Genomic DNA, 14680 nt, shown 5'->3' on the forward strand with positions numbered 1-14680 from the left:
TGGAAAGGTCGTTCCACGAACTTTGCAACCATAACTGGAATTCCACCTAACTCATACTGAGCTAGAATTTGTGGCTGTTCAAAGTTGGCCAAAATTTCACATTTTCCATACTTAGCCAAAATTTCCAAAACTTTAAATTCTTTCCAAAAAATGAAAATTTCCAATTCTAAGCCTCTTCAATTATTTCGCATTGCCGGATGTTACAATACATTTAAGGGAAAATTGTAACAAACTATTAATTCAAATTAAATACTATAGTCATAGTTTATTTTAATTGTAATTTGCAACAAACATCTCCTTTTTTTGTCATTTGATTCGGTATATAATTAGCCATTTTCGATATACAATTAGCCATTTTATTCATTTCGATATAAAATGTATAAAATGTGTTTGTGTTTGTATAAATCGAGAGAAAAATGTATATACAAATACAAATACATATATTTTTGGCCCTATACACATATAATTATACAAATACAGATCTTATTATACAAATTACAATGTATAAATGAATTTATACAAAACTGAACAGTTTGTATAAAATTGAATGTTTGTAGCGAATAATACAAATTAAAAGCTCCATAGCAAACATAAAAATTTTTATGGAGCGCAATTATGCAAACTATAACTATAACATACAAATTAATTTTTATGTTTTCTATACGTGAAAGTTGCTCTACATTTAATTTCTAAAAAAATAAATCAAATATAACATATTTTCGACATAAAAAGACTAAAAACACACCTCTCAATTAGTTAAAAGTTAAACATGCTTCCTTCTTATTACAAAAATTATAAGAAGGCATATAGATAAAATATATTGCACATACTTTCTTGCATTATTATTATTTATATTGATAAATTAGAATAGCCATAAATATTACTAATACCTACTTTTCACCAGGTCCACCATAATACATTAAACCAGGAATAGTCGAGACATTATACAAATCACTATTGGATAAAAATGTAGACAATTGACTCTCTACTGTGTAGAGTCGTCCACCTCTATCACTTAAAAGTGTCATATTTTTACAAAATGCATCATAATTATTGTTTTCAATAGGGAAAAAACTTGAACCCATGGGAGGTTCGAGTATTCCTGGTGGACTATATACCACTCCACCCCATTCAACTCTCGTTACATAATATGCAAAGTCGTCATCAAACACTTCTCGAGGCCAAAAACCAAATGGTGTATTTGACTCCGTAGAGAACAACCACCAATTTCCTTCTTCTAGATCCTACACATTTTCATTCATCAATAATAATATATGGTTGGCAAATAAAGGTCGATAAATATATAATTACGTTTGATTTGAATAAAGAAAGAAAAAATACCCAATTTATCGATAGTCCTATATCAGATATATTCCCTCCACGTTGTGAAACGGGTTCAAATACTCCATCTATAGGTATTTGTGTGTTTAGAAGAACAAATCCAGGACATAACAAATTGAAACAACTACTAGTTTTACCATCCTGAAATTAAATATCAAAAGAATTATATGATTGAAGAATTGAGCAATTGAAATTATGAAATATATAAAATGCTAACCGTGAAATGTATGAATAACCTAGTTAAATTGTCACCATACAAGGCAGGGTCAACCTAAAACAGAAAGTAAATAACAATAAGTGTAGATGAAAATATGGATGTGGCTCACTTCTGTACAATATAGAAAAAGTTTTCTACTTACTCTCCAACCGACTTGTATGATATTTTTTTCCTTAATCATTTTTAATCGACATGCACTATGTTGTTCACCTTCGACACGAGGATTATAGACATTAGTTATTACCCCAGCTCCACCAAATTTGCTACCTGGAAAGTCTTCGGTATGAACGATTGCAAGCTGAAGATAGTAAATATATATATACAACCATTAATTAAATTTGAGAATTCTTCGCAAAGATATAGGATTAATTTAACATATTTAGATAGTAAATTATGATATGTACCTTGTACCCTTTTAAAGGTTTTTTTCTCTGCAATAGTAAGGTAATAATATAACATATATTATAATATAAAATGCTAAATTTAATTTGTGATGACAATGAATTTTTAGTGTTTTGTTTTAAAGTTATAAAATAGCAATGATAAATAGTGAAACATGACTCATTAAAATCATTTTTTTCAACTTAAAAAATATATATAATATAATATCTTACACGATCTAATGAATTGTTGAACATGACATTTTCTGATGGCGGCATAAGTTTATGTCTAATAAGATCTTCTTTAGTTGTTCTTTTGATAGGAACAGTTCTGACTGGACATCCTCTATCGGGTAATCCGATTCTTGACGACTTGTAATTACTTGTTGATGTAGTCGAAACACTCTCTTTCATAGAAAAAGATGGTTTCATCTGCTCATCCAAAATTTCTTTTCATAAAAATCACTACTCATTTTAAGATTTGAAAATAAAAATTGATTGTAACATCGGATATATTTTAGAGGCAAACCTGAGGATGGTAATTATGATTCTTCAATAAAGGATGGTCAAATGCAGGTTGCTCGTAGAAATTCACACAATCATATATGTCACCATATTTAGTCTGTAAATAAATAAAATAAAATATAACTGATTAACGTTATACCAGAAAGACAAAGAGTAATAGAAAAAAAATGGCTATTGAGACACAATATTCATACCTTAATGGTTTTAATTGGAGGTTTATTTAGGGCTTTTAGTTGCTTCTCCAACTCTAAATCTTCTTGTTTGGATAACTTTGTTCCTCGTACCCCATCATAACTCAAACATAGAAAGACCATTAACAAAAAATGATCTATGATTCTTTGATTCATTATCATTTTCTACATATATAACAAAAAGCAAATTCATCCAAAGACTAAAAAAATATTATAAATACGAAGATAATAACTTTTTGCTGATATATAAAAAAAGAAAGTATGAAAATTGACCATATATCACTTACTTGATTCACTAAATTTCTTGAGGTTGAATTTTTCTAGCAACTCTTGCTTAGACTACTGATTTTATACTTATTTGGATTAGAATTATATGGAAATTAATTCATAGAGCAGATTCACCCGTATAGGATATGTTTTATTTATTAAAAAGATTATCAAATACTTTTATGTTTTTATATTCTTACTTTTTATGTAGGAAAAAGTGTGAACAAATTTAATGATATTATTGTCATAAGGAGATTAATTATTTAATTAAAGTGAACAAATTATTTCATTTTTGAAGATTTGTTTTCTATTTAATAGGATATTAAGTAATTGATTGACCTCTAGAAAAGAAAAGTTCATGAAATCAATTTTGAATTAAAAACTCATCAATGAGTGTGATAATTTATTATTTCGTCATTAAATGGTTGTCTTAGAGTATTTTTTTTTTTTGTTGGGATTGATGAGTTTTCCCTTTGTGCAAATGTGAGGTAATAATATTAGAAGATATACTCTCTCCGTCCAACAATATATAGTTGTCCACTAGTTATACTATTTTGGGATGTTCAATAATATTTGAGTTCGAAGCCAAATATTTCAAAAGATCAACAAAATTAATTTTAGAACCAAAAGGACAATTTTTTAACCCCCAAATTAACACCGTTCAAATTAGGGTAACAACCGCAAGACGCGAATTTCCATGACTTAAATATGTTTAATTTTTAAACAATTAAAATGTGTGATTTTGTCGTGTATGTGAAAAATATGTTATGTTGGATCATTTATAAAAGGGAAAATTGTATAAAATAACAAATTATTAATTCAAATTAAATGTTATAACCACAATTTCATTTAATTCTAATCCGTAGCAAACACTTGTCATTCGCCTCTCTCCCCAGAAATCTCGCTCGTCACTCTCCCTAATCTCGCTAGTCACTCTCCCTCGCCTCTCTCACTTTATACAAACACAAATATATAAATTGCATTTGTGTTTGTATAAAGCGAGAGAAAACTGTATATACAAATACAAATACATATATTTTCGTCCTATATACTTATAATTATACAAATACAGATCTTCCCCTACCAGTTCTCCTTTGCCTTTCTCTCTTTCTCGCTTTATTCAAACACAAATTATACAAATTACAATGTATGGTTTGTGTTGTATAAAGCGAGAGAGAGATTTGATATACAAATGTTTTATTTCAATTCAATTGTATACAAATTTAAATTTTATGCAGATATACAAACACAATCATTGATACATATACATAGTATTTACATATATACAATTACCTAGCCGATATACATATACAATCGCTGCGATTTTCTACAAACGAGATGTCTGCCTGCGATTTATACAAATCCGATGCTCCATAGCAAACTATGTTTACTATGGAGTGCAATTATGCAAACTATAGCTATAACATACAAATATGATTTTTATATTTGCTAAACCTAAAATCTCTTTATAAAATTATATTACCATCAAAGATGATCAACCATTACAAATTTAGCATAATATTAAATAATAAAGTGGTAAAATGCTTATAATTATGGTAAAAAGGAGGCCCTTTCATCAATTGCTTCTCTTAAAAATAATGAAACGCTTTAGTGTCCCTCTCCTGTGTATCATTTTAAAATGAAGTTTTGTCACATGAATTAATCTATTTAAATAGAGATTAATCTATTTGTTGAAATTCTATAGTTAGATTGCGTCGTATTTGATGTTTATACATGTTTTTTACGTTAAACTATCATCAATATTAAAATTGATACGGTCCTGTATGACAATTTCTTGTACTAGCTAGTGAAATTTTAGCTTCTAATTAAGTAGCTCTGATTGACTACCTAAACATTCACATTATTTGTGAGTCAGATTCGATTCGATTAAATTTTTATCCCTTACCTCCTTTTCTTAATAATTTAATAAGATACTCACACACTGAAAGAGGATCTTGACAACACATACGAAATTAATCAATCATATATGTAGTGCTGCAAATTACTCAAAGAACATAACTTAGAAAAAGTAAAAACAAAAAAAAGAAGATGTCCTACATAAAGAAATTGAAATAGGATATTGTATTGAATTAGATCTCACCAGGTCCACCATAAAGGATGGTATGATTATAATCAAGACCTGGATAATTAGGAACATCAATTACAGTATACAACATAGGAGTTGTTGAAAATGTTGGCAACTTAGAACCTAATAGATCAATGTTTTGACCCTTGTCATTTAAGAGTGTAATAACTCTACAATATGCATTAACTGTTGTACTTCTCATAAGAGGGTAAAGCCCTGAACCCATTGGTGGTTCAAGTACCCCAGCTGGACTATACACAACTCCACCCCATTCAACTTTTGTTGCAAAATTACCAAAATCATCAAACACTTCTTTTGGCCAAAAACCAATTGCTACATTGTCAAGGAATAGCCACCAATTCCCTTTCTCTTGATCCTATATTTTTTTTTCCAAAAAATAAAACATGGTTAACAAACATATATATAGTCATGCAATATGCTTAGTATGTAATATTAATTGGTGCTTCTACTTGAGGCCTATATATCTTGCTCGGATCCTTCAAGATGAGTGTTGCCCTGATGATTCATGTCGGATCCTTCAAAGTATCACTGTCAGATCCTTCACATGATGATGTGTGTCGGATCCTTCAACAAGATATTTTTTTTTTAAGGATTCGATACGACCATAATGATATTTTGAGAGGATGTGAGCAACATATACAGCCAAAACCCAAGTTGAATGTTTAATATACTTATAAATGACATATGATATGAACTAAAATTGGGACATATCAATAATTAAAGGAACAAAATATTAATAATGAAAGTTTTTTTATATATATATAAATAAAGGCAGAAAAGTTACCCATTTAATCTGAAATGCCATGTCATAGAGTTTCCCATGAATGGTGGAGGTGTGAGGAAATGCTTGACCCAAAGTGATATTTTGACTTACAATTACAAAGCTAGGACATAACAAATCGAAACAAGAATTTGTACCATCCTGAAAAGTATATTTTTAAAAGGATTAATATGTATAATTTGAGGGACAAGTTAAACAATATTACTAGTTGGAGACTTACATCGAAATGTATGAATACTCTAGTTCTATTATCGCCATATAGAGTAGGGTCAACCTAACAAAGCAAAATGAAAAAATAATGACATATATATATGCACCAAGGAAAATATTAATGTATAATTGATCTGACTTACTCTCCAACCCGTTTGTATAATATTTTTTCCTTTAATAAGTTTCAAGCGACATGCACTATGTTGTTGACCTGTACTGCGAGGATTATATATAGCAGCTATCATCGAAGCCCCACCAAACTTGTTATTTGGATTGTCATCTGTTGAAACAATAGCTAGCTGAAAAGAATAAAATGAGTTTGTAAATTATGAATTATTCTTCAATTTTGTGATTTGCATTATTGAAAAAGAGGATCACATATGATGTCCTACTCCAAATAAAAATGCCAAAGAGGAAAAATAAATCTATATATTTTATAAGTAATATTTACTTACCTTGTAGCCTTTCAAAGGTTTAATCCTTCTAGCTTTGGAATCATTGAAGTTGTCCCTCTGTGCAAAAGTAAGATTATAATGTTACAAGAGATGTTAAATATATACTGGAAATTAGACATTTTGTGTATTCTGTTATTATTAATTGGAAAAACTAAATATCAATTGAAACAACAAAAATCTTACATTAGTAAGTGGAGGATCGACAACGTGAACAGTGTCTTCTGGTGGTGGCAAAAGCTTTTGTCTAATAACATCTTCTTTAGTGTATCTTCTAATAGGAACTGTTCCAACAGGACAACCTTCGTCAGATAATCCCATTGACTGCAACGTAGCACTTGGAATACTCTCTTCAGTAAACAAAGAGGGTTTCATCTGTTCATCCAATTTTTTTTTCAATGATCATCGATTTTCATAATTGTAAAGTGTAAAAATTGATGGTAAAAGGATGTATCGGTGACATATATATACCTGAGGATGATAATTGTGATTCTTCAATAAAGGATGATGAAATGCAGGTTGATCGTAAAAATCCACACAATCATATATATCACCATATTCAGTCTGTAAAATTTTCAACACAATATTAATTGTTTAATTTATATATACTTCAAATTAAAATCGTAGCAAGCCACATACCTTAATCGTTTTAATTGGAGGCTTATTAAGGATTTTTGTGCCTCGAACCCCTTCATAGTTCATCAAACATAGAAAGAGTAGAAGAAAAAAATGTTGTATAATCCTTCGATTCATCACCAATTTTTCCATCTATATAAGAAAGTTCACGCAAACACTATAAATTAATACACGGAACACAATTATATTGATAAAATGAAATGTTAGATGCATACATATATTAAAAATTAATTTAAAAAATAATGAAATTGAATAAATTACGAACCACTAGTACTTGATTCACCAAGGGTCTAGAGGTTGAATTTTGCTAACAATTCTTGCCTATGCTACCATCATGAAGGTTTTATATACTTTGGATTAAAAGTGTATGTATTAAGCAAATCTGATTATAATTATATATTTACTATATATAGAAGTATTTAAGATTGCCAAATATATTTTATATTCTTTCTTTTTGTGCAGGGAAAAAGTGTTAAAAAATTAAATGTAGTGTCCATATATAATTAGTTAATTACCTAAAGGAGATTATATTTAGCCAAAGTGGGATTTTTTTTTCATTTAATGGATATGATGAGCTCTAAGAAATTAATTAGGGAAGTTCAAAATTGACTAAAACTCATTGATGGCTATTTTGGTAATTCCGTTCAATATTAATCTTTAAAAGTTTTCCTATTTAGTGCGAGTTTGAATTGACTTTTTTTAAGAAAAAATTAAAAAGTAATATTTTTGGTTAAACTTAAATTACTTTTAAGTAAAAAAAAAAAGGTAGGGAGAGTCTTACTTTTGACTTTTAAACTTTTTTTAAAGTCATTTAAAATTTATTTTAAGTTATTTTTTAATTTTTCAAACACTCTCAAAAGATAAAAATGACTTAAAGACATTTTGACCAATTTTTAAGTCCAAACAGACTCTCTTTTCAAGAGACAATCATGAATAGTTTTCTGATTTCCAGATATAATTACTGTTTTTATTGAATTGTGAAGTTCTGGATATATATACTGTTCTTATTAAATTGTGAAGAGATTTATATTATTAAGTTTTGGTACCCTTTCTAAATTAAGAAAAAAAATAAAGAGTAATTTCTAAATTAAACCATCTTTTGAAGGTGGATTAGCAAGAAAAGTCAAGTATTAAAACTTATGAAATGACTAGATAGATAGGTGATTCAAGTGAAAAAGAGATCTTGTTTAGTCCTAAAATTATAATGAACCAGATCCAAATAATTGTAACGGATCAAGTACTATAAAATAATAATGAACCAGATCCAAATAAACATATATTTATTTATTTTTAATTTTTTTGAAAAAGAAAAAGTTATTTTAGAGAGTTAAAGTGTTTCACCACATTTTTAGAAATTGAATATTTTAAAAATCTTTTTCTTATACACTCTTTTGAAATTTTAACCAAACATAAATTATTAGTCTATTTTGGCGAAATAAATTTTTGAAATTAACTTTTTAAAAGAAACACTTGTATCATTGCATAGTAACTAAACAACTTTTGAATTATTTTTTTACCAAACAGGCTACTAGTAACAAAAATCACGTATTAAAACTTTGTGAAATAATTGGACTAAAAAATTGCATCTAGAAAGAAAAATTAGAAATAAAAAAATTGGAGTGATCATTGTCCTGTCACGGTAAAAAGTACCTATGTACATAAAAGTCCTCCAATTTGAACATAAAATTCCTCCAAATAATTGAATGAAAATAATATGATGCATCTAGTAATTCAAACTAAATGTAGTTGTCATTATGTTAACCGAAAAATACGGTTAATTAATTTTTGAAGATTATTTTTTAATTCAATAGATATATGTATTTAGTGAAATAGTGCGTAAAAGAATAATTATTAGAAATTAGACATAATATGGATTGATAATTACAAGTCGAATCATGAGTCGATAGCTACTAAGCATTGATTTAACTTTATTTTGGTGGCACAATTTTCAATTTGTACCTAAAATTAGTCTAAAAAGTCCTCATAGTACGTAGTAGGAAACAATAAATTAAAATGATTATTGAAAAAACTTTAGAGGAATTAAAAAGTGTATACATATAGACAATGAAAATCCCATTAATTAAGATGTGGTTTTATTTGTCAATAATCAATCTATAAGTGGTAAAACTTCCAAAATCTAACTTTCTGAATAAAGAAAAATAATCCGTATTACCACCGTGATTTTTGTGATAAGTTTTTCTTTTTTTTCTTCGTCAAAATTTAGGCAATTATATTAGTGGCCTACTTAATAGGCTGCTAAACTACTAAAAACAATAGGGTGAGTTCCGCGCATGTGTATGTGATTTTTTGAAAAATGTTTTGTTTCGAAGAATGACGAAAATGATTATTCTAATAAAAGTAGGTAAAATAAATTTCATAAATGATATGTGTGTTACCCACTTTTCAACACTTTACCCGACTCCACACCCCTACCTCCATCGCAGTGGCTCCTCAAGCTAATTTTTGGCCTAAAGCAAAAACAAATTGGAGGCTTAGTTTTTTTTTTTTTTTTAAATTCAAAGTTATTTCTTCTCTTTGATGAAAAGCTTTATTTTTCCTAGGAAAAATGATCAAATATGCCCCTAAACTATGTGAAAATGTCTTGATATACCCTGTTTGAAGTTTGACTCATCTATGTCCTCGCCGTCCAACTTTTCGTATATATATGCCCCTGTAGATGTTAGTTGCTTTGCTGGAAATACCAGCTCATTTTCTCTTTCTTTAAATAACAAATGGAATTGCCATATGTCATTTATTATATTAAAAAATGAATACACCTCTTTTAAATAGAATTAGATCCGTAAATCATATCCGACCCAAGGTGGCCGGAGTTTGAATCCCTCCGACAAGATCTAAAATGAGATGACATTTGACATTTGAAACGCAACTATTTTGGGGTCATTTGCTGGTTGTTTTGCCAGACCAGTGAGGTGTGGGGGTTGGGGTTTTGTCGGCTACCTTGGGGGTGGTGTTTTGGAGCTTGTGGTGGTTGGAGCTATTTGTCCGAGGTTGTGCGAATCAGTGAGCTCACTGGAGCTCTGTTGTTTCCTCATGGTTAGAGCTCGATTCTCACTTTTAATGGTGTTTTTCTTTTAGGAGAAAACGATGGATTTGGTTGGAGATGACATTTCTCCGACCAAACAAATTTGGTTGGATATGATTTGTCGGCTTATGTGAAATATCCACCAAGGGAATTTGGGTCGGATAGAATTTACGGGTCGGGTATTCTATTTAAAAGATGTGTATTCATTATTTAATATAAATAAATGACATGTGGTAATTAAAAGAAGATGTGACAATTCCATTTGTTATTTAAAGAAAGGAAAAATGAGTTGGTTATTTCCAGCAAAACAACTAACGTCAACAAGGGCATATATATGTGAAAAGTTGGACGGCGAGGGTACGGATGAGCCAAACTTCAAACGGGGTATATCTAGACATTTTCGCATAGTTTAGGGGCATATTGACCTTTTCCCCTTTTTTCTATGGTCTTAAACTAAAGATATAGTATCAAAATATTTTTTAATCTTATGATCTTAAACATGTCATGTGGAAGTTAAATTTAAAAATTGACAAAAAAGAAAAAAACATTCTTTAATGTTTCGAAACGAACTAAAAGAACGACACAATATAATTTATTTATTTTTGTTGAAAAATATTTATAATAATTACTAGAAATTGAGGCCCTCAAATTTGGGGGCGTAAACGAACGCCTCATTTATAAAGACATTGAACTGTCCCTGCCTCCATCTCCATCTCCACCTCCACCTCCTATTGTATTAGTGTATATTATATACAAATGCTTTAAAATCATATTTTTCGCTTACATACGAAATAAAAAAAAAAGTAATAACCCATTTATTTTCTTAAAAAAATATTTTATAATAAATTAAATATTTTTCATCAAAAACATTTTCTTCGGTCGTATATTAGTTTTCACTTTCAAAATTCAATTCATTGACAAATTCTTTTTTCTTTTTGACTTGCAATATGCCGATAAAACCAACATCCATTCTTGTCCTTTTATATACCTCAGCAAAAAGTAATTCATAATTTTGAAATTGAAAATACATGTGTAAGTCTTTTTTTTTGTGAACTATACGTGTGAAGTCATCATATAAATACATTATTTTTTTTTAATATATATTATAATATATAATTCAAATAAAAGTGATATTGAATCGCCTCTTGCCTAGGGTTACGAGAGAAGAAAATGATCATTTTCATGTTTTATGTATATTAGTGATGTCGTATCTCTTAACATGATAATATTCTCCTATATATGTATGAAACAAATCATATGAAATCTGTATTCAAATATATATCATATAGTCAAACTACGATTAAATTAAGATGCATGCACACGTCATATGGCTCATCAATTAATTAGCACAATTTCTATGTATGCATTAAAGTTTTTAATCAGTAAATTACTAAAATAAAGTGAAAAATATCATATATTATAATTCAATCATAAAAGAAGAAAAATAGTATGTGTCCGGCCATATCATGAATATGTGTTAGTTGATCTTTGCTTGTAAATAAATTCAACTTCTCTATATTCTTTTTCAGACTGTGGTAATCATTTAAAGGAATAAAACATGTATTCCTCAACAGTTTTAGTACAAACTTAGCTTTTCCTTTACCAACAACAATATATAATTATCACAACGGATGTCACTAGCTCGCATTTGGGAATAAAACTAACCTTTTATATATATATATATATATATATATATATATATATATATATATATATATATATATGCCTATTGAATTTAATATATGTGCTCGATAGAACTCAATAAATTTAAAAATCCACAAAGTATAGACAAAATTTAAAAATTCAACATACTAATACTTGAGGTCGTTGTCCTTCAGTACTCCCGAAGTTCAATTTTTTGATCCACTTTTGCATTTGACTTAAAAATGGGGTATATGTATACGTATGTGTATTGCCCCCCTCGTACCCATTTAATTGCTAGAAAGTGTGATGTGAATAAGTTGATCGGTCAATAAATTAAAAGTTCAAGATGATTAGAAAAAATACATTTCTTTCATTCATTTTTATTTGTTCATGTTTGATTAATTGACACATCATTTAAGAAGTAATTAATAAAATGATAAATTTACTATATCACCCCTTTGAATATACTAATCCAATATTTTAAAAAATATAATAAAAAATAACTATAGTTAATAATAAGAGAAAATTAAAAATTAATAACCCAATATTTCTTGATTTTTCAAACTGGACAAATAAAAATAATTGGAGCCTGGATGTGTACTAACATAGGACAAATAAGTTAATTATTCTTGATTTGGTACATTTGTGTTGTTTAGGATCTCCATAATTAAGGTGATCATGCATATTTTCGAGTTAATCATTTATATTGAAGTCGTTGACCATGACTTCCATTAGCATCGTCATCTTTGCATATAATTAATCTCCAGACAACTTTTATTTAATAATGCTAAAAACAGCCTAATTAATTAATAAGTCTACGATTATGTCCCTAATCAGATCTGTAATGTTAAATTACTGTACAAATTGCTGCAACAGAATATTATAATTATAGGCCAATTCGATGCATCGTCTCTTAATCATGATCAAGGGTTGGATGTCTCAAATTTTTTGTCAATAGAAATCGAATCCTAGTCCTTTTTTTTCCGTTTGACATCTGGTACTCGTATTGAAATTTAATTGAATTTGTATTCGCACATTGCGCAAGACCTACTTTTGGGGACAACGCTCTCAATAAGATTTTTTATATTTTCAAAGGTTATAATTAACTCAATACTTTTAATTAAGGATGAAGGAGCCATTCCACCACGATCCATAGGGTAGTCAAATCCTAATTTACTTACACTTAACAGTAAAATTACTATGCCGGTTTTTAGTGTCTTGAATTTTTTAATTATTTATTTAGAAGCACCTCTAGTGAGATTATCATGAATAACATTTTTTTGGATAACTAAACACATTTTATTATCGAAGTGGCAAAGTACAACTCAAAAAAGAAAAATAACACCAGGCCTTACTCCAAAAAAATTTAAAAAATAGCTCTTCCAAAAGATTTGTTTGTAATTGTAGACATTAAAATTTTATCATATTTAAATTAAAATAGAATTCTACTAGGAAAACTCAATCCATCTTGGTCACAGATTAGCTCTGTTAAGATTTCCGGACGCTACTTTACCTTAAATTCTACAATTCATAGAGGTATCTCGAATATCTCATAAAATTTTGGATATTCATAAATAAATCGAGATTTTAAATATCCCATAAACTATTGAGCTTCCATATATATAAATAAATCTAGATTTCAAATATCCCATAAAATCTTGAATATTCACAAAAAGATATCTCAAATATTTCATAAAATCTTGGATGATGTTTGATATTCTTGACAATCAAATTTATCAGAAATAGATTCATATCATATTATATTCAAGAAATACGCTATATATTAACGGTCCACTAATCATGATGAATATTTATTAGGAGAGCATAATCAAATCTTCGTTTTATTATATTTTATTTTATTTTATTTGTGATTTCAATTTATTTTTCACCACTTTTATACTTAAATTATTATGTTTTGTTACTAATAATATAGTTTAGACGGTACTGTCTTTTGAATACAATACGTCAACTACAACCAAGTGTTCATTAGTTTGCTTTAAATGTTAGATCCAATTTATTGAAAATTTTGTATTCGCCACCTGGCTGGTATACTTTAATTTCAACAAAAATATTTGACATACAACTAGATTCAGTAATTTCTACATGATAACGGTATTATATTGTAGATACAAATATGAAACTTTGAAAATATTGAATATTGTTTAGAGTAAATGTGGTTCAATAGCATTAATTTTTATTTTTATTTTTTCATTGTAGAAATTGATAAGAGAAAATAGCGCAGCTAATTGAGGACAAACTGAATGAAAACACAGAATTGGAGACTCAGTGAATTATATAATAAGACCACATACTTTAATATTATTCTAGTATAATACGATTTGTACATCTTAATTCTTCCATAAAAGAGAATGAGAAAATATAAAATACTTTAGAATGTTTACACTACCCCTTATGTAATATTTTAATTATTATTTTTTTCAAAAAAAGAGACTACTATTATACTATATATGCGATCGCCATATATATTGTCACCCATGCATGATCATGACAATTGACAGCCGTACAATAATTTACGTACACTTGCAAATTCTTTTTGTGGGATCCCAAATATGTCCAATTGTGTTTTTCCGTCTTAAATTATTTATCGTAATTTTAAAAATAATTATTTTAATTTAATTATTTATTATTTTAGAAATATAAGATAAAATTAATTATATTTTCCTTAGTAATTATTTTGAACATTACAAACATCTTAATAGAGTAAATATTTATTAATATTGAGAAATTACATCTTAAAATAAAAATGATGATAAAATAGTAATTAATATTTCTTTAAAAAAGAGGAACACAACAAATAATTTGATATGAGACGAAAGAAAATATATATTTCTTTTATTTTTCTTGTTGCCAATCCCAATGGTCAAT

At 28.2% G+C, this 14680-nt stretch overlaps 1 protein-coding gene across 1 annotated transcript; it reads right to left on the reverse strand.

The window, feature by feature from the left end:
• Positions 1–5011: 5011 nt before the first annotated feature.
• On the reverse strand, positions 5012–6846 carry LOC125834860 (uncharacterized). Its single transcript, XM_049514014.1, has 4 exons — positions 6658–6846; positions 6475–6531; positions 6163–6318; positions 5012–5383 (listed from the first exon to the last, which is right to left on the reverse strand). The coding sequence occupies exons 1-4, from the start codon at positions 6844–6846 to the stop codon at positions 5012–5014; spliced, it is 774 nt and encodes a 257-aa protein (XP_049369971.1).
• Between the last annotated feature and the right edge of the window lie 7834 nt (positions 6847–14680).

Source organism: Solanum verrucosum, unplaced genomic scaffold (assembly GCF_900185275.1).
Source record: "Solanum verrucosum unplaced genomic scaffold, falcon-dt-bn FXZP01000184.1, whole genome shotgun sequence".
Classification (NCBI taxonomy): Eukaryota; Viridiplantae; Streptophyta; class Magnoliopsida; order Solanales; family Solanaceae; genus Solanum; species Solanum verrucosum.

Bases quoted from the DNA above. Each gene is read 5' to 3' on its own strand.
- LOC125834860 (XM_049514014.1), bottom strand. From the start codon at position 6,846: ATGAAACCCTCTTTGTTTACTGAAGAGAGTATTCCAAGTGCTACGTTG. The intron at 6,532-6,657 runs GTAAGATTTTTG...ACTTTTGCACAG, and splicing joins TCGATCCTCCACTTACTAAT to AGGGACAACTTCAATGATTC. The intron at 5,384-6,162 runs GTAAGTCAGATC...AAAAAAATATAG, and splicing joins TTATACAAACGGGTTGGAGA to GATCAAGAGAAAGGGAATTG.